This window comes from Chelonus insularis, unplaced genomic scaffold, assembly GCF_013357705.1.
Source record: "Chelonus insularis isolate UGA/USDA-ARS -01 unplaced genomic scaffold, ASM1335770v1 contig_17_pilon, whole genome shotgun sequence".
Lineage (NCBI taxonomy): Eukaryota > Metazoa > Arthropoda > Insecta > Hymenoptera > Braconidae > Chelonus > Chelonus insularis.
The window spans coordinates 902,389-927,464 of NW_023276415.1; the positions used below are offsets into that span (position 1 = coordinate 902,389).

The window sequence follows — 25,076 nt, forward strand, 5'->3', positions numbered from 1 at the left end:
ATCAGGAAGTATGTGGACTATATTTTTTAGGATAGTTGGATGCTAAAACAGACGGGACTGTTGAACAGGTGTGAATGTATCGGCTGACACTATTCAACAGTAACAAATAATTATTTATTAACCACTACAGTAACAGTAATAAATAAGATAATAATAATATAATATGTCTGACTATTGTCTGAAATGAATTCACTGAAAAAAGAGTCTATGATTTTAGTGCTATTTCACATAAAGTTCACTGATGAGTAATAGATCATTGGAAAGTTGTAAGTTTTTCAGTACTGATCCGTGGACCAAGAAGCGTTTTGGTTTTGTGAATAGTCTGAGATTTTCTGTGTTATCGTCAGTCACAAAGACACAAGCAAATTGTTCGTGTGTATGCCGGCCTATAAGGCGTCTAAGCCGACATCGTTTGCGCCGTTTGCAACGGAGATGCTGAATCGAACCTTGAGCTTACTGATGATGTCTGATGAGAGTTAGATTGGCTGATAAGTTCCCAATCATCACTGTAGAGGATTGACTGATGAGTGATTCCATTTCTGAGAATATTCTAAAGAGTTCTATAACTTTTTACTGGAGTGTCCGACTGCGTGAGCTCTCTGCTAGTATACACGTACCGAGTTGACTATTACGAGTTGTCTGTTGGATAGCATCGTTCGATGATGCCTCGGAGTCGTCCACACGTACACCAAGTACAAACTACGTACGAACACACAGGAATAAAAAGGAAGATCTACTAGTTTAGTAGCCATAAATTTAAGCCCTATGCTATTGTGCATTAATTATAGAATAGAAATAAAAATTTTTTGGTTATATATTCTTGTAGAGGAAGATGAGGAGAGTATTTGTGCAAATTTTTATTACACGAAGACAATAATTATTATTGTTTATCGAGTGTCGAAGTTTGGCAAATTGCGTTTTTCCACCTTTTACCGCTTACATAGCGAGAACGGTGAGAGATATAAAAACAAGTTAACATCTTTTTTGTGGAGAGTCGAATTGAACATTGACAAAAATCCAAATGTTGTTTTTGGATTCTTTCACCTATATTTTGAAGGTAAAGTTATCGTTTGATCTGGAAAGGATATGGAGCAAAGTTTCACAACTTCATGTGAAGAGTATGAAATAATTTTTTAAAAATTTTTCTTAGTGTTCATTATAGATGAATTTCATGAACAAATACGTAATTTGTAATTATTTCAAATTTCTTTAAATGCAATTTATAGGCTTCTTATAAACAATTACTAACAGAATGTTGGAATTATTGAAAATTCACTAGTACTATGTGAATTTCTATTTGTTTATAAAAAAATGGTTCCAATAACTAGAGTATTTTTTAGTTTTTCAGATATTTTATTTTACACGTTGCACCCTTATAGAATTATTAATTTATATATATTACGTACGTATGCATAAAATAACCAATGTTTATAAAAAAAAAAAAAAGATCCCATTCGGACTCGAATGCATGCATGCTGTGTGAGCGCGCCGCCGACGCTCTCATCGTTCACATGACCTCCCGCACTAGTAGATCCCGCCCCTTTACGATTGCAACATGAAAAACTGAAATATTCTTTATTTGTTCTTATATTTCTTATATTCCTATTCATTTTTTTTTTCATAATTTCAATTGGGAAAGGTTCAGAAAACGATTCTGAACATTCTAGAATCTTTCAGATTTTTTGTGATATTGAAAATATTTTTTTTTTTATATTAATTAAAAAGACGCTCAATGGCATATTCTGCCTTGGTGCTGAAATTATGGCTAATAGCACTCGATTTTTAGCATGCCTTCGCAGCGCTGTACATTTTGCCCTGTCCATAACAGACCGGTGATCTCGCGAACTTTTTTGTAGAGAATTCGATTCTCTACAAAAAAGATGTTAACTTGTTTTCATGTCTCTCACCGTTCTCGCTATGTAAGCGGTGAAAGGTGGAAAAACGCAATTTGCCAAACTTCGACACTCGATAAACAATAATAATTATTGTTTACGAGTAATAAAAATTTGCACAAATACTTTCCTCATCCTCCTCTACAAGAATATATAACCAAAAAATTTTTATTTCTATTCTATAATTCATGCACGATGAATTCACACGGCTACCAGACTATACGCCTAGGATTTAATTAGAGTAATTTCATTAGTGTAGATGAGTTGGCAGGAGTTAGAACATCGATTGAATACCACTGATCAAGTCAGAACTCCCTGCACATTTTTTATTTTAGCTTATGTTTATATTAGGATCAAGAAAATTCTTCGATTTTAAGAATTTCAACCTGCCGAAATCATCTGATGACTTGTATAGTAACACTGGAGCGCCTTGTCATAATGTAAAGGCGAAATAACATCAATGTATGATTGGCGCATGGAATAATACTGTACCTCTTGATAACAAAAAAAGAGAGAAAATACATTACCGTGCTGATTGGAAAACTCGGTAGACTCATAATCGACGGAGATGCAGGTTGAGGTTTTTTTAGTTCACTTGCTGCAATCGCTTGCTGCAATTGTTCATATTTGGGTCCTCTCAAGTATCGCTCCATGCATAATGTTACTATTTGTCCAGTATTTTTCAAAACTTCAACTGCTTCATGGTTGGAATAACCTTTTAAAGGATGATTATTAACTTCAATAATCCGATCATTGACTTGTACTTTATTGCTTAGATCTGCGGCGCTCCCTTTACTTATACTTTTTATAAAAATTCCAGACAATTCTTCTGCAACATAAAGAATTAATCATTCATAAGAGAAGTTATTAATGTATAAAGTATTATTAAGATTAATATTGAAAAAGCTGAGGATAGTTAATCATAGGCTTCAACAATTTAGTCGATTTTTAAACAGTTTTATATGATCATATTACAAGACTAGGAATACAATGAATAAATGTCAAAATAGTAGAGAATGGAATTCTTTACAGGAAGGTCCGCGAGGGCATATATTTACCTATTACATGAAAGAATGTACAGCGCTCTAAATGCGCGCACCGAAAGTAAGTACGTTAAGCATATCAGCAAAATGTGCCGTTGAACGCCTTTTTTAATTTATTAATACAAAAAAAAAAAAATATCAATTATCATTTAAAAAGTTAGAAAAATTAGAGGATATTCGGAATCGTCTTCTGAACAATTTTTCGTAAGAATTTTTCAAAGAATTCTTTTTTTTGATTTTCTACTGTTTTTTACTCAACTTTGCATATCTGTACTTTTAAACAATTACTGGACAATATTTATCATCATTTTCGGAGCGAATAGAATTTTTTCTGCTCTACAAAATAGCTATCTCATTTGAAAAAAAAAAAAAATTTTGTGCACCCCAAAAAAATTAGAAAACTCGATTTTCGTAACTTCCGCTTCTATGTAAAGGCCGAAGTTAATAATATTTAAAAGAACTGCCTCTAGCAAACTTTTGTAACTCCATCTCAAGAAGATTAAAAATTCTTTTTAACTTTTTGCAGTGATTTTTATATACAATTGTAGGAAATAACAATTTAGTGAATTTTTTTTAATATTTAAATGCTCATTGATTTATCCAATTGATCCCTTCTTTTGATTGTTTTTACCTCTTAGCAATTGTATATTTTTATTTATTTCAAAAACTTTCTTTATAAATTTTCTCTATTTTTAACGAAGGCACATTTATATCATTCTAAGTGCTCTTTACGATTGTATTATTTAGGTGACCACACCAAGTAATCGTTGATACTTTATAATTTTTCGGAATGATTTTTCCTACTTTAAAAAACATGATGTAATGTCTAAATGAATTTTAATTATTCTACATAATTATTTAAAATATATTCTAAGAGGAGCTAAAAATGAATAGCAATAAAACTTCAGGATTGAGGTTAACGATTATTACTCAAGTTATTTTTTTCGAGTTTTCCTAATATTTCGTTAAAATAGAAAAGATTTCGAAAAATAGTTGAGGAAATCATTTTCTAGATATTTTATTGCTTTTGGAAAACCCACGTAGCGGAAAGCAATAAAATTTTAAAAAAAGAGTACGGGACGTAAAAAGAGCGTTAACTTTCCAAAAAAAAAAAAGACCATGCGAAGGGACTTGTGCGCACCTCAAGCAAAGGACTTCTAATTATGTCACATTCGACTAAATAAATACGTAAGGTTTGATGCATCAGTCAGTTGTCGGAAAAGTAAGATCGAGATCAGATCGTCGTGGAACATCTCTTGGAATCGTAAGTCATGTTTTGTCTTGGACATTGTATTGATAATATTTTAAAGTTTGTAAATTTCTGTATGAAGTTTATTTGATCGTCAAATTATTTTTAAATTGATATTTAAATTAATTCGCGAGTAAAAGTGAATAATTGCGCTGACTGGAGCATCGACTAAGGATCAATTAATTGTAATTCATCTCGACCAGAGTAAAGGAAATCATCGATTGGTAACGTTAAAATTGTTGTTGTAATTTTTCAATAATTTTCATTGACGAGTGGTTAGAATTAGCCATGTTCTCATATAATACGAGTGTTCATGAAGGTACGAAATTTACACCTTATGAACTTGTTTTTGGAAAAATAGCGCGCGTTCCGACATATGAACCTTTGCATAACTTAAATCGTCTACCCACGTATGAAAATTATATAACAGATTTAGTAGAAAGATTAACGAACATACGTAAATTTGCTTGTAAAAATCTAGTAGATTCGAAAGAAACGTCAAAGAAATATTATGACAGAAAGATGAAACTTATCGAGTTACATATAAGGGATAATGCTTTCTTAGAAAAAGGTCCAAAGCCAAATAAATTAGGTGATCATTATGATGGACCATTTGAAATTTTAGAGATATATGCAAATGGAAATGTCAAAATACTAATTAAGAATAAACCGAGAATAGTTCATTCTGATAGACTAAAAAAGTCGAAAATAAAGATGTTCGACGCTAAATAACAATTGAAGAAGTCGAAGAAGCGAATAACCAAGGAGAAGGATCCAGATTATGGAAATTAATTTTTGTTGTTTTTTTTTTCAGTAACAATGCAGGGATTCCAAATTTTGTTATTGTCGATTGTAGTTGGAGCAGTTCAAGCTATTATTGGGTATGATTGTGGTTCTAAGTCGTTGAATATGACAACGATATCTCTATTAGACATTGAGGGATGCAATGTTGAAGACGAGCGTGTACAAATAGCAAATATGAACCTTTTCTTACTGCAAATTAATGAATATGATCATGTTGAAGTAAAACAATGTAAAGTTGAAATAAGTAGAACTGTGCATTGTTGTGGAATGCATTCTCATGTTTCGGTTGTTGATAACGCGTACATGGATTATGTCCATTTCATGTCAAGGGAAGCATGCCAGATAGCGCACGATTATGGCACGCTCCGAATGCAGTCACAGATGGTTTACTATTAAATACAACTACATTTAGAAACATCACCTTAGCAGGCTCATCAACTCAGAATTGAGCTTGTTCAGGTGCACAGTACTCAGATCCATACGGTACATAGAATTCTGTAGTAGTAATGGGCACTGTTCGTATTAGTTTACGATCAGCAATAGCCCGAGTAAGAACGGATTCTAATAAAATTTACTTGCCGTCCGGCTTTAAATGTAATTTAAATTCGGGAACATGTGTAGATCCCGACGGAGGACATACCTCCTGGGATCAATTACCGCGTAGATATTGTTCTATGACAACATATTCAACATTATTTAGAGAATTAGCTCAAAAATTAGAAACTCAAAAAAAACGATTTATACAGTTCAGTCGAAAGATACTACATTTTCAGTATCTGTAATTGAAGCTGAAGACTTATGTGGTCTCAAATTATTAAAGACTGAGCATCCAAAACTTTTCATAGTTATTGGAGCCTCACTCGGTCAAGTGGAAGCAACCAAAGCAGTCAACACAACAACTGATAACATGGACATTTTTCTTTATATTAATACTAAATTTATTTATGTTGAAAGACACATTATACGTCAGCGCCAAACATTATATCATGATGTAATGATGTATAGGTGTAAGCTGGAGAAGGAGATTCTACAGAACAGCCTAGCTGTTGCATCCACCCAGCCCGATAAATTCGCCTATAGATTTAGAAACCATGAGGAATCGAATGATGTTCACCATGGAACAAACAGCAGTATTAGAGACAGTTGCGGGAAAGGCAACCAGAGGATCAATATCAAATAAGCCATCAATTTATAATATGTTGTATGAAGAATCGTTGGAAAAATTAGCCAAGAATGCCTGGGAGAAGACCTGGGGATGATTTGTCAAATTTAGGACTATCAGCGCAGGGTTCCTCGGCGTGTTTCTGGTCTTGAAAATATGTAAACTAATAATAGATACCATTGTACATGGTTACACAGTTCATACCGTGTACAGATGGTCATTGAAATTAATAGGAGGCCTCTGGGACTCAATAACATACTTATTGGTTCATTTGGCAAAAGATAATTCAAATAAATATTCTTTGCCAAATGTAAAGATGTCGGATATAAACGTTGATCGTGGCGAAGATTTGTTTGATAATCCGACATTTTTAAATTGTTCTACATGCAAAAAATGTTTAAAATGATAAAATTGCGCTAAGTCCGACTTGTCATGATCGCAAAACCATAGTAAGAAATTGTAGACCAAATGTTTCATCAAAATATTAATAAACATTTGCTAGCATAAATCTTAATCATTATTTTTTTTGAAGTGTTTAAAGTATCATACTAAAACCACCATCATCGGATAAAAGTAAATCTGTGCACCTTCCAAATGACTGCGAATAACCACATTTTCATTTGTCGATAATTGTTTGAGAGAATTTCAAAATCAAGTTTTACTTAATCTGAAAAAGTAGCTAGTTAAAAAAAATGTCATAAAACGTGGCCCAATTTTCGTAATGCTCTCTATCGATAGAAGATTCTCGGATATCATTTTTAAATTTGGGCCACGTCTTATGACTTTTTCTCGAACGATATCTGTTTTTGGTAGATAGAAACCTGCTCTCCTTGTTTGTAACGATTAAATTTGTTGTAACTAATGAGAAACAGAATCTATGCTACATTTTGAATTCTTGCAACTTATGATTTTTTCTTTTATTGAAATAAAGTTACAAACCACATTAAGTGCATTGGAACCTACTCCTATTGTTTATAACGAATTTAATCGTTATAAACAATGAGAAACAAAATCTACCCTATACATTTGAATTCTTTCAACGCGTAATTTTTTCTTTCATTAAAATAAAGTTACAAACCACATAAAATGCATGGCAATGTGTATCTTTTTTTTCATTTAATGTAGGAAATTACTACTCAAATCAATTTTTAACTGTTTATTTTTCTAAAACGTAATTCTACGCATTATGCAAACGAAGTCACGTGAATCTGCTAGCTCATAATCAATTAAAAAAAAAGCATACCATACAATAATAGATACGATTATAGTTAAAGCATAATCATGAAGTAGATTTTTTTCAGCCTCTCACTAATTATTTATAGATTATAAAGGGATTAGACTGATACTTCTAAAAAATTTAATCAATTTGGTTTTTGTTCCAAGGAAAAAATTCAACAATTCTGATTACTGGTTTTATTAAGCTACAGCTTCGTTTTAACATATGACATTTGACTTTGTTATAAATAAATAAAAAAGGTATTTATGCAATTTATTTAAATTCTTTTAACATAATATCATTTCCTTCACTAAAAAAAAGTTACGTGCCACGTTACATCGATTAAAACCAACTTCATTGGTTTACAACGACTGAATTTGTTCTGAATAATTAAAAACGAATCTATGGGATCAATTTGAATTTTTTTATTTTCCTTTTACTGAAAAAAAGCTAACATCGTGAACTGAATAGAAATATTTTTTTTTCTTGTGTAACGATTAAATTTGTTGTAAAAATTAAAAAACACTATTTATGCGATAAATTAGAATTCGTCTAACGATTATGACATGTCGGACTTGGCGCAATTATATGATTTCAAATATTTTTGGATGTAGAACAATTTGAAAATATCAGATTTTTAAACAACAGTGACGTGTCGCTGTTTTTTAGGAATATCGAACGATATTTCTTTTGGAAAATTGACACTCCAGAGTTTGTAAACTTTTGTGTCAAGTTTATTTAATCGTCAAATAATTTTTAAATAATATTTAAATAATTTGCGAGTAACAGTAAATACTACGCTGATTGAAGCATCAACTAATAACGTATTTATCATAATACATCTCAAGCTGAGTCCAAGAAATCATCGGTTAGTAACGTTTTAATTTCTGCTGTAACTTTTTAATAATTTTCATTAATTATATAAATTTTTTTATAAATCACACATTTTCACTTTCTCTATCGAAGATCTCCTCGTTCCTGTCTATTGATATAAAGGTTAGGACTAAAAAGCGGAACTCAAAATCTCTAATGTTAAGAATATGGTTTACATATTAACACCTTTAAAGAACAAAATTACATAACATTCTTTTACTATTGGATATTCTAATACTATATTCTATTTTTTAACTGGTCTGGTTTACCGAATTTTCTACATAATATAGGCTCAATTTTTTTATATTTCTGTAAGATATACATAGATTAAAAACAAAACACGACTTATTATTTTTTGTGAAAATATTTCTCAATACGATTTGTCGGTTTTTTACAAGTTCCTTTTTCTCCAATTTTCAATGAGAAATAAACAGGTTGAAAAGGTAAATGCTTGAAAAGTTGAACCTATCAGCGAATGCAGAATCCCATTGAGGTTTCATTGATAATTAAAAAAATTTCTAATTCGAATTTTCCTATTCAATCACTTAGTTTTCTATTCCGATATCTTTTCTTAATTTCTATAGGAACTCTTCTCTTTCTATGGAATTGCTGACGACATTTTAGAATCATCATAATCTTATTCAGTTGTTCGAATGAGAAAGTTCTGAATCCTATGGGTTTTACGATCATCAGTTATATACCTATTCAGATTCAAATAATCCTATTAGACTCTCTGCGGGTGGCAGGAATTTCTCAACTTTTCCTATTTAAATTCTGAAAAAGCCCATAGAATTTCTTCTTTATCAATAGAAATGTTTAAGCAGGGTTACTAACTGTAATTCAGATTTCTGATACTAGAGTGAGTAGCGTTCGTTTAAGACGCAGAAAATTTCAAATAGATTTGAACTCGCCACATAAGTATACAATCATTCCGATACAGGGAAACACAAGATTGAGAATCCTACAGAATCAGAGACAATTTTACAGAAATTTATTTGATTAACGTTTGGTTTTCTCTTCGAATTATCTAGTATACATATACAGATAATGTTGAAGAAGTTTCACTTCAATCGTGTGTTCTAAAGCACACTTGTTTTTTTTGTAACATCGATTGATCAAAAACTTTCTTGTTTTTATCGTCATTTAATTCTGTGTCCATTTTAATTTCTCTGAATTCATACAAAGTCTTGAAACCTGGAATTATGTCAAAACTGTACATAGCTCAGTTTTCTTTATGTTTATTAGCTTAATACTCCAACTTGTATAGTACGACTTACTATAATTTCATGCAGATACGTCAACTAAAGAGTAAATAGTATTGAAAGGAATATAAAATATCAGTATAAATAATGAGAAAAATCGCCTACACATTATTAATCTCGGAATCAAACAAGAAACAAAGAAAGATAAAGGTTTAATGTACAATATTCGAAACTTTTTTTGCAATAAAAAAAAAATTTTATAATAATTATTTCACTCACCTTGTTCACAAACATAACCAGCAATCGTTATACCGAGACCGTAAATATCTTTCTTTAGTTCAACAGTAAACCGTTCCATTTCTGGACATAAATTTGTATCGGCCGAATCCGGCAAGTAAGTTGAAGAATTGAATCGAGACGTAAATTCTGAAGTAGTAATAGCAGATGTTAGTCCGGATGAAGCTGGATTTTGAACGATGTCAATTATGAATCCTGTTTTCATCTACAATGAACGTAAGTATAGACTTGTTGAACACAATGTACATGTTAAATAAGCAGTAAGAAATTCTAAAAGTAGTGATCGATAACTTTAAATAGATAGATTTACTTACGTATGGATCTGAATCATGTTCCATAGTATTTGTATCGTTGTTCGATACATTTTCATTACTTGTCAAATTACAGTTGCCAGGAAGCTTCTGTATTAAATAGCGATCAAGTTCTTCAGAATCACTAAGTATTTTTGTTGGTACTATCAATGTATAATTTTCTATCATCTGTAAATAAACATTACATAAATGACAAATACAAAAAATTCGAATGACCATATACAATTTTACTATTTCATACTCCTACTCAATATTTTTTTATCACTTCTATTTGTTTTAATTTATCTATTCTATCATGGCTGAATAGGAAACCTCGCAAAGTAGTCACCGACGATGTAGCTTAGGCTTCTATGTAATAATTTAACGAATTCATTTCTGTTAAACAAATGAGTTGTAATATAGGTGGTAACCTTTTCTACAATGGAACCTCGCGAGGTGGACACCGTCGATATAGCTGAGACTTCCATAGGATAATCAGTACATATTTTTTTTCTGTGGAAAAACGTATTGAAAATAACAAAAAATGTATAACTCAAAAACTACTATTTTTTTTCAATAGGACCAGTTTCAATCAAAAGAGCATCAAAAATTATAAGATACGTGTCTTTGCAATTTTCGCAATAACATCAAAATCTATGCCAAAAAAACGTTCCGTTTTTCCCAAATTCATATCAAAATGAAGGAAATAAACTATTTGTTTTTTGTACGTATTACACATATAATAATCACTGTAGAAATGTTCAAGACACAATGATTTTTTAAACCTTGCACAACGGATAATTGCAATATTTTCAATGAATGTATCACTACTTTTAAATCATAAATAATGAAAATGATTAATGTATCGCGGAGACGAGAGTTGATTATAAATCAGTGATTGTAATTCAATAGAATTATTTCTTAAGTCTAAATTCAAGTCATCTCCTCATAATAGGAGACTATCTGAAATATGTCCTACCACGTTTTTCCATATCCTAACCTCAAAAACATCTAATGGTTGAATTCTTCCAATAGTCCCTGTAGAAATAATCATTATTTCAACTTCTTTATCTGCTGGTTTGGCAGACGTGACCGTTTCAAAACGATAGTCGGCAAATTAATTAAAAGTAAATTTTTTTTTCAACATTCGGAGAAAGTACATCCTTTAACCAGATTTTTAAGAGTTATAAGAAAAATTAGTATATAAACTACCAAAATATATCATATAATATAATATTTGAATTGAATTTAAATATTATGTTATTATATTATTTCTGTTGATCAAGTTTTCAAGTTGGTTCTTCCAACACAAGAAAAAGGGGAGAAAGAAGTTTTCCATCAGCTTCTATCGTCGGTTGTATAAAATAACTGTAAGTTGTCGAAGAAACGACTTGAACTAAGCACTGTATTTTTTTTCTCCTTCTGGAGTTAAAGTCTTTTCTAACTGTACTTCTAATTGAAAGCCACTTTGGTCTGTATTCTATATGTTCTCTAAACTGTATAATTGAATTTCTGATTTTACATCGTTAACGAACACTTCTGATGTTTGTATTAATATTTTACGATCTTCAATCGTTTGTGATGATATGAATTTGTTAATTCTACGAAAAACAATACGATGAGCTCTTTTGAATGACAGGACCTACGTTGAAGATGCTTGCAACCGGAGATAATCAAATTGTAAATTTGTTTTGGCTAATGATTCTCATTTTTTAACTTCCCAGTGGGAAGTTATAGTAATGGGTCCGATTTTGCGAATCGCTAATTTTGACATATCTCCACGTTTTAAGGTCCCCAGAGTTGAATATGATAATTTTTTCGGGGACGTCTGTGTGTGTGTATGTACGTATGTGCGTATGTTCGTATGTGCGTATGTTCGTATGTTCGTACGTGCGTTCGGAATTATTTTTCGCCTCGATTATCTCAAGAACAAAAAATGATATCGACGTGGGACCGACTGCATTCGACGCGTAATTACGTAACTTAGTACTGATTAGATTTTCAGCGAAATCGGTCTAGCCATTTTTTATGTAGAATCAAAAAACTGAAAAAATAGTGAACTACCTAAATTCTGCAATTTATAAATTATAACATTTTTTAGACGGAATTTCGAGATCTTTTGAAAAATATGAATATCAAATGTTTAGAACAATTGTACAGAAATATGATGACAGTATTTCATAGGAAAAAAAATTTTTAAAAAACGAAATCAGCAATAAAGAAATTTTAAACTTGTGTTGGGATGGAGAAAATAGCGTTGAGGATAATAAAAAAGTCAATGATTATTGTTAATAATAAGAAATTGTGTTAATAACGATTGAACATTGTTAATAATAAATGATTATCGATCATAACAATATTTGAATAAAAAATTTTTTAATTGTTATAAACAATAAAAATAGAGATCTATGCAATATATTTGAATTCTTTAAACGCGTAATTTTTTCTTTTGCTAAAAAAAAGTTACCAACAGTACGACATGAATGGATACTCATTCTTTTTGTTTATAACAATTAAATCTGTTATAAACAATGAAAATAGAGATCTATACAATATATTTGAATTCTTTGAACGCGTAATTTTTTATTTTTCTAAAAAAAGTTACCAACCGTACGACATGAATGGAAACTCATTCTTTTTGTTTATAATAATTAAATCTGTTATAAACAATGAAAATAGAGATCTATACAATATATTTGAATTCTTTGAACGCGTAATTTTTTATTTTTCTAAAAAAAAGTTACCAACCGTACGACATGAATGGAAACTCATTCTTTTTGTTTATAACAATTAAATCTGTTATAAACAATGAAAATACAGATCTATGCAATGTATTTGGATTCTTCTGACGCATATTTTTTTTTTAATTTTTTTCACTGGGAAGTTGGTCGTGTGGACCTTTCGGGTCGCACCCAGACCACTGCAGAGCACTGATATTTGGAATTGGAATCCACCTTGATTTAATTGATGTGCCCAGCATTTTAATTGTCGAGTAGACTGTACTTTTTTTAATTTTTGCTTAATACCATTGATATTTAAATTCAGTATCTTATCAATCAGACACATTTGGTTCATGGATTGTAGATGGATATTCTTCGTCTTCACCGAGAACGGTGATAGTAAAAAAGAATGGACTGTAATTGTAGTTTGAAATATCTCTTACAAATTCATTGTTTACACAGATGAAATACATGGACTACGATGATGTTCGCACAGCTAGGCTCTATCAGATCCAGAAAAGAGGTGAGGTCACTGTAATAATGAATTACTAACAATCACCAGCCAGGGTGGGATAAACTGTTAATCAGCTCGGATGATTTTTACATCTTCGACAGTGTGGGTGATCTTCGCTCTTCATCAGCAAAGGGTAGTATATCTAAAAAAAAGGATTAACAGAACTAGTTGAACACACCAATACAACACACAAACACTCAGGAAGATCGCAAAGAGGGCCTAAAGAGAACGACCCTAAGCTAGGAAGGCCCAAGAAGAACAGAAATGAAGGAAGGCGACAAGGCCTCAAAATAAAGTAGAATAAGTTCTGTCGACTGATTGGTTGAACAGGATGGTGAGTAGGAGAACCGTCCCGGTGCTGAAGGATAGCCCGCCATTAACTGCCTGTTGGTTTTTTTCCTTATGGTGTTGGAAAATTTTCTGGGAATTTCTAGTTACTTAGGTGAGCTCTACAGGAGAGTAATGGTTTAGTCACCAACATATGGAACAGTTTATGGGGAAAGTTTTGAAGGCTGAAGAAACCTGTGACTAATATAGTTTAGATATCTTCTATGATTCGTGGTTCCCAATCCTCATACTATTCTTTGAAATGTATCGAATTCTCCTCCGTCATTTCGATATCAGTATACCTATTCATTTCATTCAATAGCATTTGTTCGAAGTGATTCTTCATTTGGATTTCAGCATTATTTACAGGTGTCTCTATAATTTTCATAGTTTGAAATGTTTTTAAAAGTTACCAAATTACATTAAGGGTGTTAATTCTCGTTTTCAACTATTGTGTGCTACAATTTTTGAAATAAAAAAAATAAACTTCCTATTCCAAGCGTACCAATTTGTCTGCGTAAATGCTGTTTAACTGGTATAAACAGTAATGAATTAAAAGAATTGATGGACGGATATTAAAAACCATTTATTTTTCAGTCAATTAATAGAATCTCTCATTCATTGTAATAATGTGATTGCAAAAGAAAAAGTAATGAATTTGTGTGTATAAATGGAAACAGTAAAAATCCGGATTTTAATGTAAGATTTGATATACGCTCATTTAGAGCGATAAAAATCGTAATTAATAACATGTTCGATTACATTTATTCACATGAGTAATATCTTTTCATCAGTTAAAAAAAAAAAAAATCTCGTTAAAAACATTTGAATTAATTGCGTAGATTCTGTTTTTAATTATTTATAACAAATTCAGTTGTCATTTGCTTTATCTTTTTCGGTTAGTTATAGATAAACATTACTATCCATATCCAAAAATTAAATAAACGTCCATTCTACATCATTTATATTTTAAGATAATCTATAAATAAACAATATTCTTTGTTTTTTTATCAATATTAACGTAAGAAATACATAAACCACTCATCCGCTATCTTCATACGTTGGGAGTATACCTATGTATATCGTGGAAGAATTGTAGCCACAAGAGAAAAGTCCACGTCCGATGGCATTTAGATTAGACTGACAAAGAAGAGGCTAGAAATCGAATTGAAATGTGTGAAAAACGGAATAAGGGCGTAGCCTAATCCTTATCTCGATAAATACTCGATGGACAAATCTCATTTTTGATTTAAATAAAAACTAATGGTCATTATTGATTCCATATTGAAAATCATTTTGCGATGTTAATTAGTTATTGGGATATTTATACTTGAACATTACGTCGTGACGTCACGCGCGAACTTTTCGTTGTAGAGTAGCGTGTTATTCGTCGCTGTAAATGTAAGCCGCGAGTGCACGCTCGTTGAACGTGGGGTAATAGTCGGGCTAGAGGCAAGATGTTGCGGGTGACAGCGCTGAGTATCTACCGCTACTCTAAAAGTCATTTTGTGAATAAAAATTTACGATTAATTTTTTTTTTCGCAATAATTTCCATTCAATTTGTAAAGTAAATTATTTATAACAATTAAATTTGTTATGACCAATAAGAATTGGGATCTGTTCTATGTATATGAACTTATTTAACGCGGAATTGTTGTGTTTACTAAAATTAAGTTACAAACCATGTAAAATGTATGGAAGCATACTTCTTTTGTTAATGATAATTGGATCTGTTATGATGGTGTAGAAATTGAGTTTTACGATAGAATTCAAATTATTTCCTTCTGATATCAATACTTACGTATACATTATTTTTTATCTATTTAATCACATAGAAATAGATTACTGAAATTGAATTTCGTCGCAGAAGCAATCGCTTGAATCTGCTAGTATTTACTAACAAACAATTTTCCTATGTAAATGGATTGTCAATATCTAGCCTATCTATTTCTATTTTATTTCCAATATCTTCCTCAATCAAATTAGCTGCACCTACAATTACACTGAAATCCATTGCTCTCTTTTTAAATCAAATTTACTTTTGTAGTATTGCCTATTTTTACAAGATTATAGATAGTTATGTCTATTGAAACATGTCAACCCGAAATTCGATTGATCCGCCAACTGACGACTACGGCTAAAGTCACATAGAATTTTTTTATCTGAATTTAGTCCCAGCTGCACATGCAATAGCCATTAAAAAATATAAGTGCGAGTAAAATAACACACTTTGTCGAGGAATGTAAGAACGAAAGTATGCGATAATAGAGTAAAGGGATAAAAAGACCCTATGGGCCAAAGTAAAAGGTCTAGCATTCAAAATTACTATTGGAAATCATAAAAATTTTAATAACGATGGTTGAACTTCAAACATGCTTTTTTGCCGGAATATGTTTATCATTACCTCAGTGAAGATTTCCTTAGCTTCACTTTCCTGAGTTACACAATATTGGATATTAGAAAAAAAATCGTCAGAAATTGATATGAGATACTTTTATTGATGCATTGCTGAAACGATAATAGCGCTGATAACGACAGCAGAATGTCAGAGGTTGAGGTGTCCTTCATTGAGGCGTCTAGATCTGGCATCAGATCTTAGTGAAATCGATAAGGTGGCAAAGAAACCAAAGCATGTCAGTTGATATTACATATTCAAGCTGATCTATTCATTATTATATCATTATAATTATATTTTTAATTTTGAATATTTTCAAACAAGTATCTAAACAAGATGAATCGGAAAGTCATGCAAAACTCAGACATCCACCTACGAGACTTACAGAAGCAACATACGATAGTAATCATTACTAGAAATATTCACATGATTCAGAAAGTTAAAAAATCGTGTATACTCTTAGTGTACATTATTTGATGTTTGAAAAAAAATGTAGAAACCTAAATCATGCCATTATTTATGTTTCAGACTAATGATAACTCTAAAAATGGTGAAAAACCGAAAAAAAATGAGAAGAAATTAATTGAGCTTGGCAGAAAAGTAAATACAGTGATGACAAAATACTGCTTAAAATCGTTGTACATGAATGTCATAATCTAATTGCTACAATTGAAGAAGCATATGAAAAACTTTTAAGTAAATTATTAGGAAAATAAGATCAACACTTCAACGAACTCCAAAGTGTGCACATTCTCGTTGTGCGAATTTGAAAAAAGGGAAAAAAGACCTGAAAATTTGACAAAGATATAGCTTGAATAGAATTACAACAAATTAAGGTTAATTTTGATAAGCCAATTAATGTAGGTTTTGTGATTTCAGATTTATCAAAAAATTTTTTATTTGATTTTCATTATAATTATGTTAAAAATTTTTTTTAAAAGGTGCTTCTAAACTTTCGTGTATCGACACGGATAGCCTTATATATAATTCCAGAGTACCTGATGTCTACAAAATCAGCTGCAGATTCGACACATCTGACTACCCATCTAACAACATCGACGGCGTCCCATCATTGAATAAGAAAGTCCTTGGTCTTATAAAAGACGAAAACAATCGGGAAATTATAACAGAATTAGTTAGGCTTTGTGCCAAGCTATATTTATTCAAGCTTTTAGATAATGTGGAGAAAAAGAACAAGAAATAGATAATGAGAAAGAGAAAAAAAACGCTAAAGGAATAAAAAAGTTAACATGGCCAACCATCACGTGTGATAATTTTAAACAATGTTTAAATGATCATTTTGATCTTGTTAAAAAGCAGTATTCGATAAAAAGCGTAAAACATGATATTTAAACCATTGTTCAACAGAAATTAGCATTAAGTTAGAATGACAATAAATGTCAATTGATTGATGCTTTAACAGATACTCTCTTTTGAAGTATGGGAAAGAAAAAACAATTTATTTGTTAAGTTCTTTATTGATACAATGTTACAACGATTATGTATTTTTATTAATTCAATTTTTTCCATAAATTATGTTAAAATTCTTCATATTTTTCTTATTTTTTTTAGCATACAGTTATTTATATTATCAAGACGTTCAATTGAATTTTTTTCTGCATTCGTTCGTTGTCACGTTACCACGTTTTTGTAATATTTTTTCCACTTAATATACGTCAGAATTTTGGACTCGAGTTTATTCTTCCCCGTAAAATCCACCTTCTATTAATCGATTGCGATAGGCAGTCAATTTATATGTGATGAGGTGAGTATTAAGAGTGATCTGCTCGTCACTCGCGCCAAGTTCACGTCCAACTTTCTGTTTCCCACTCTTTTTCACATTATCTCTCTCTCTCGCACTCCATCATGTCAGCGCGCAACAGCAAACTCTCTATACAAAAAATTTTACCTTCCCCCTTTCCTCTCAATTCTATTTTTTTTATAAACTTTTAAAGTACAGCACATACGCATAATTCATCAATAGATTTGCCGTACAAATCATCTATGAGCTTTTATTTGCAGTATTAATCATAATTTTTAATCTATTTATTGAAAAGATATTCATCCGTAAAGATTGAACGTCTGAAATTTTCTGAAAATATTCGATAAAAGTCAAGATTCTCAGATTTCTTGAGTTGGCAACTCTACATTAATAAATTACATATGAGAAAAATATTCTATCTGACATATTGTATTTTGTCGACAGGCAGAAATTTACATTTTCAAATTTTTCAAGTTGGTAATCGTACATAGGTCTAGAGTAGCGATAAATACTCGGCGCCAAGTGCAGATTCACCTTCTTCCTTTCTCTCTCTGTTTCTCACTAGTGCGTATCCGACTACTCGATACACGAAAAATTTGTGTGACGTAATGAACACATCTTTATATGCAATTATCATTATAATTACTACATATCATGCTTTCATATTTAATAGGTAGTTATCTTATATTACAAGCTTTCGATCAAACGTTAAACAAGTATTTTTCGTTAATTATTGACGGAGTTATAAATAAGCCACGCCCCTAACAGCGATATTTCTGCTATTCAAGATTTTTTCGCTTACTTTTTCACTCTACTTCATCGAGCGTTCTATCATGTGTTATCTCTTACTGAATGTGTCTTTTGTCACTCACTTTCACGTTGGAGTTCCTACAGTGCTCTCTTCTATGCCTTATGTAGTGTTATCACCCTCTTTTACCTTAACTTTGTGATGTTTTCTTCTCTCTTGCTTAACAAAGAGACATCTATGTTCTAAAAAATGAAGAATGTTTCCCGCGTGTTGCGTATCGATTAAAATAAATTTTTTGAGGAATTATTGATAAAAAAATGTTTTTACAATTAAATGAAGAAATAATTGTTTGTTGAATGATGATAACAAAATAATACTCGTATAATTGACTTTTTTATGTTGAACTTTTTTCTATCACAAAGGAATAAAAAAGAGGCTCCGCACAATAATAGAGAAGGAAAAAATACACTTATGTAGCATAGGAAATAGCTGAAATATTTATAAATTATGTTTTTAAAACATGTTTATGGCAGCAAAATTCTATGAATGCATATAAAATTCCAATTTATCCATAAAATAATTTGTATATTCCTATGTTCTATCAATGTTATTGGTCTTTTTCAGAAATGTATTCCTAGGGTAACCACTGTTTCTTCGAATAATAGTCATTCCAGTAACAGCATTCTAAACTTGTAATGATTGTGTAACTTCTTTTATTAATGTGTCTGGGTCAAAAATTTCGATTTTCGAAATTTTAAATAAAAATATCAGTGCTCTGCAGTGGTCTGAGTGCGACCCGAAAGGTCCACACGATCAACTTCCTGGTGGAAAATATAAAAAAAACAATTTGAATAGAACCCGTTTTTATTCTTTACAACAAATGGAATTGTTATAAACGTAATAAGTCTGTTTTTATTCATTTGATATGGTTAGTTACTTCATTTCAGTAAAAGAAAAAATTGTGCGTTAGAAGAATTCGAATATACCTCATAGATCCTTTTTTTCATTATTTACAACAAATTTTATTATTATACACAAATAAAGTATGTTTTCATTTATGTCATACGGTTGGTAACATTTTTTTAGTAAAAGAAAAAATTATGCGTTAAAAGTACTCATACATATAGAAAGGGTCCCTCTTTTTATTGTTCATAACAATTTAAAACTTATTATTTAAATATTACTATGATCAATAATCATTTGTTAGTAACAATGTTCAATTGATTTGAACACAAATCCATATTATTGACAATTATAGCGTCTTTAATGCTGTTTTCTCAATCCTGACACGAGTTTAAATTCTTTCATTGCTGATTTTGTTTTTTGAAATTTTTTTTTCCGATGAAATATTGTCATTATATTTTCATATGAGTATTCTTATCATTTAATATTCGAATTTTTAAAAGATTTCGAAATTTTTTCTAAAAAATGGTATAACTTTCACAAATTGAGAAATTCAGGTCATTTTCTATTTTTGCTGGTTTTTTGGTTCTGCCAACAAATGGGCTGAACCGATTTTGCTTAAAATCTAATCCGTTCTAAGGTGCGTAATTACGTGTCGAATGCAGTTGGTTCCACGTCGATATCATTTTTTGTTCTCGAGATAATCGAGGCGAAAAATAATTCCGAACGCGCATACGCACATACGTAAATACACACACACAGACAACCACTGGAAAATGGTTGTATTCGACTCTGGGGACCTTAAAACGTGGATATATGTCAAAAATTGCTCCAATGCGCCTAAAGAAGTTCTCACTTCAGAAAGGAGTAAAATCTGGACAACACAGGCATCTACGAATGCCTGTAAAAATTGGCGCCAAGTCCACATTCACGTGAAATTAGTATAAATAAAAAAAAGGTACGATCAAAAAAATATGTGAAATCAAGTTAAACCCCAAGTTAGCCGCGTCTTTTTTCCATAATCTTTTCGAACTAGTAACGTACTATTGACTTATGAAATTTACGCTAATTTTGAATAACAAAAAAAAATTATCTTCAAAATCAAAAAACCATGGAACTTGGCCCATTTTTCAAGATTCTCTGAACAGTTCCACATATTACAGTTCTTCGTACATAAGGACATTTGAAACCGGATAGGGCAGACTTTAAAGCAAAATTGGGCCAAGTTCCATAGTTTTTTGATTTTTAAGATATTTTTTTTTGTAATTCAAAATTGACTTAAATTTCATAAGTCAATAGTACGTTACTAGTTCGAAAAATTATGAACAAAAGACGCGGCTAACTTGGCGTTTTACTTGATTTAATCTACAAAAATAACTGAAATCCTACCAAAACTTCACGACTTCACCTAAAAATTGATGACTCGGCCCTATCTTCTAAAAATCCGGGAATAAAATATGAAATATAATAACCGTATACTTTTTCCCTGAAATATTTGTAAATTTTTCAAATCATAAATGCTCATGAAGTATTTTAAAAATAGATCATCATCAAAATTGGGCGAAGTCATCAATTTTTTTACAAATAAATATTTTTTTCGGTTCATTTAAATCACTCCAAAAATCGCTGTTAATTCTTAAAATTTTATTTGAAGAATATTGTTGTAAAAAGATGAAAATGATTTTTAAAAAGTTCTTAGTTTTCCGTTATCGATTGGAAGCAAAAAGAGTCTATTCCATTTAATAAATGACTTGGTATTCCATTTGATTTCAATTATTCTCGGTATCCAAACATTCCAATAGTCTATAACATATGAATGTTGTTATTCACATCTGATGAAGTCGGTTTTGGTAGGAATTCCTACTTACAGTAAAGATTTCTGTTGCTCAGTTAGGAGTATAACCTTTCTCCAAAATGTGCTTACATTTACTAATGCGAACTTTGTCACTTGATGTGCTTTTTTCCTTGTTTATGTTGTTGAATTTTTTTGAATTTATTCTTATTTCCGCAACTTCGAACTTTTTTTAGACTGTTTCGAGTAACTCCTATTATCCCACTAATTCCATTAGCAAAAGTGACATGAACAGATTTCATTTGAATCGAGCCATGTTTAGTATTATTGTAAGTACTATTATCACTCATATGTAAGGAATTTCATTTTTTTTTCATTGTGTAATTAAATCGTTTACAAATGTTAAATACATCTTGACATTATATTGCTTTATGAATTCACAATCTTTATTATAAAACTTTTTCCCTCGGTCAATGTATAGATTTTCAGGTACTTTTCTCCTTCAAGATTGTCATCATTGCGGCAATGATATTTTCACCATTCGTAGTTTTAGTTGGTACAACCCAAGCATACTTTAGACAATTATTAATAACTGTCAGCAAATGTTGATGTGCTTTTTTCCTTGTTTATGTTGTTGTTTAGTGCTAAGCAAGGAACTTATTCATATTTTCGTCAAACGTTTTTATAACTCCAGCTTGTTTACGATTAACTCTTTTTGATGCACGCAATCGATATGACTCATGAAGTTCGAGTGTTTTAATCCATTCTTTTTTTTAAATTGTTCGATACTCTTGTGATGATTCTATATGCTGTTCAACTTGAGCATCAAGAGTCTTGATTTTCTCTGTATTTATTACGATTAATCTCTTCACGTTTAAAACTGGTTCTTTTGAAAGACGTAATTCTATTTCGATGAATTTTTTTAAAAGTACAATTTTTTTCAACAACCTCCAATGTAACACCATCATCCTAATCTTGATCCGAATTCGAATCTGTGCATCTTTCGTCAACTGACGTTCTAAAATATCAACAATCATGATCTCTCCTCAACAGTGGATCAATCAATGAGTTTTCGTTGATCAGCATTGAATTAATATATAATTCCAGCTTTATGTAATTCTTTGATTATAAACATCATTTCATTATTATGGCTGTAATTTTCATCTGTATGCGATGAAACAAGTAGACGCAATTGATCGGTAAATTTATTTGGATCATCCCAATGATATCCAATGGTCGATGGTAATTTGTCATGTGTCGAGGAAAACTTTCTCCACTTTTAAATAAATATTTGTTAATAATATGACGGTACTTTTTTGAATATTCATCCTCTCTGAGACTTCGATCAGGGTGATAATGTTAATGATATGCGTAGGTGCTTTCTAATGTTTGCCAATAAGTTTTCTCATCCTTCTCTCTGTTGTGATTGTTGAATCGGGTGATTCTATACATAATAAGAGCCTGTGAGTAATCTCATATTTTATAGTGCTAATATGAAAAAGTTTATCATCAAATCTCGCTTTGGTATAACCAACCATTAATCAGTTGTTTCCAATATGCTCACTACAAATTTTGTATCCAATTCCTTGACTTGACGTTCGGAATCAAATTTTTTAAGATACCGAACTACTGGAATTTTTCTGATTAGCGTACTTTAGTGAGCTGATATTTCTCTCATTGGCATACTCTGAGCAGATGTAAAAGACTCATCATCAGTCATAAAATCACTATACATGCTATAATTGATAGCATTGTCATCTGCTTGAATGGGTTTTCCCTTTATTGGCTCTTTTTTGTCAGTTTTTCTTTTTAATACGGGTTTTCACAATCAATTGTTGAAGAGTAGTTACGACGGGTTTGATCATTTTATCTATAGCCCGTTCGGTATTTTCTCAACCATGTTTGATCATTTCATATTTTCACTTTTCAATTTCGGGTTTTTTCTGTATTTTAGTTGACTTCATATTGTCACTACGTAAAGGGTCTTATTGGTCATTTTTGTTGATGAAGCAATTGAATCTTTTTCTATAACGTCCACAATTCATTTTACTATTTACATTCATCATGCCAACATTTTAAGAAAAGATCTCGAAATTCCGTGAATGATATCTCTGTGCATAAGTTAGCCAGAGATAAAAAATGTCTGCGTCTCTATATCGTCCTATACAAGGATATGCACGCATAGTATTTCACTTTTTACATGCCGCATCATCAAAGATCATTCTTGAGTAGGGTTTGCTTGATCAGGTTTCACAATTTCTTAATGACTATTGAAAGGAAAACAACCAACAACAGGTTTGGGTAGCGTTTCTAGACATTTATAATTAAGCTGATGTATAGAATCCCTAGCGGAATCTAAAGAACCGTTTAGAAAAGGTTTGAAATAGCCAAAAAAACTGTTCAAAGACTGTTCTTAAAACCATTCAAAAACAATGAAAGAACTTTTTTATTCTCATAAATTATCAAGAGAGCTTCCTAGATAAATTGAATGAACTTTTTTCTTTCATAATTGCTTGTGCCACGAATACAGTTGACTATGGTATTCCATAAGCCTTTTACAATAAAAACTCGTAGTTATCAACTTTTTGTTATTCATAACAATCAATATCATCCACTAACATAAAAAAATAGTCACATATTGTTTTTTACAGTTTTTCATGGCTATAAAAATATGGCAATAGATAAATAATCCATTCCTTATATCTAAATTTACTTGAAAAATTTCTGCATTGTTTATAACAATTTTATCTCGAGCATGGTGCAGGGAATTGTAGTCATAACACGTAGCCTAGTTATTGTGTTTAAAGGAGTTAAGAGTAGTTCAATTTGCTTTTATTGTAAATGTGCATGAATGCGAGTTGTCGTGAAATTCAAATATTCGGCCAATCTCAACGAAGCAGTTAACCAGCAGAAGGGAATATTCTTTGGCCTAGAAAGGGGCAGCTGTTACACGACGTGTTTTGTGAGGATCGTCCGTCTCATATCTCTTTACTATTCTATTAGTTGACTAAGTCAGCTAAGAGACGACACCTAGCACTACCTCAAATTTATCCTTGGAGGTCGCGTCAATAATTACCAACCGACCCATTCTTAATCAATAAAAGGATCAATAGTTGATCAAAAATTTTAAATTATAGATGAGGGCGTAATTAAGCTCTTTGCCCTACTTCCAATCAAAAAGCAATGAATAAACGATGATTACCAGAAGCTTCACTCGGTGGTTGCTTGTCCAGTTGAAAAAACGTCACTCGGCATCGTTTGTTGTGCCGAAAAAATATCACTGTTTTATGAGTCTTACAATTAATTATACAAAAGCGAACGATCATGAAGTTTAAGAGAAGATCTATTGTATCATCGGGTTTATTCTCACTGTTGGAAAAGCCATTAGTGGCCAGGAAAAAATCGTTGGTAAAAGTACAGTACACCGAATATCCAGCCGTTGGTAGTGGAGCAGATCAACGACAGCTACAAAAGGAGCTATTTGCTGATCTTGGGTGCAACGTGGGACGTCGCTCGTAAGCCATATCTTTATCTGCTAGTGAATCTACTATTATTGTACAGCGAGCGTGTGACGCGAAATTGTTATTGAATAATTTATTGAGTGATTAAGAAACGCTGTAGTCAGGAATTTTGGCGACAACGAGTCTTTGTCGTATCGTACGCCCAGATCTCTCTTGAGACTGGAAATTATCATTTCATTAGACTCATGATTAGTCATTTGATCGATGTTGAATTGATCTAATTATTTGATTGATATTTTTTATATTTCTTATTCGAGAGACATATTGTAAGTTTCGTTGATACTTAATTAATTATTGTGATATAATTTCAGCTGCTTTGGCAATATTATTGTAATTCACGGAGAAACTAATTACACACTCTGTTAC

At 31.2% G+C, this 25,076-nt stretch overlaps 1 protein-coding gene across 10 annotated transcripts in view; it reads right to left on the minus strand.

Moving 5' to 3' along the window:
• Nucleotides 1-25,076, minus strand: part of LOC118064357 (patj homolog) — a 349,897-nt gene that overhangs the window by 155,857 nt on the left and 168,964 nt on the right. For all 10 annotated transcript variants that reach the window (XR_004690049.1, XR_004690048.1, XM_035078870.1 and 7 more), the window contains 3 exons: nucleotides 10,053-10,217; nucleotides 9,721-9,943; nucleotides 2,420-2,721 (listed from right to left, as the gene is read on the minus strand). Coding sequence is in view for 8 of the 10 variants with exons in the window: in XM_035078870.1 (XP_034934761.1) it covers nucleotides 2,420-2,721; nucleotides 9,721-9,943; nucleotides 10,053-10,217 (690 nt within the window). In the remaining 2 variants the exon portion in view is untranslated. The remainder of the gene's footprint in view (nucleotides 1-2,419; nucleotides 2,722-9,720; nucleotides 9,944-10,052; nucleotides 10,218-25,076) is intronic.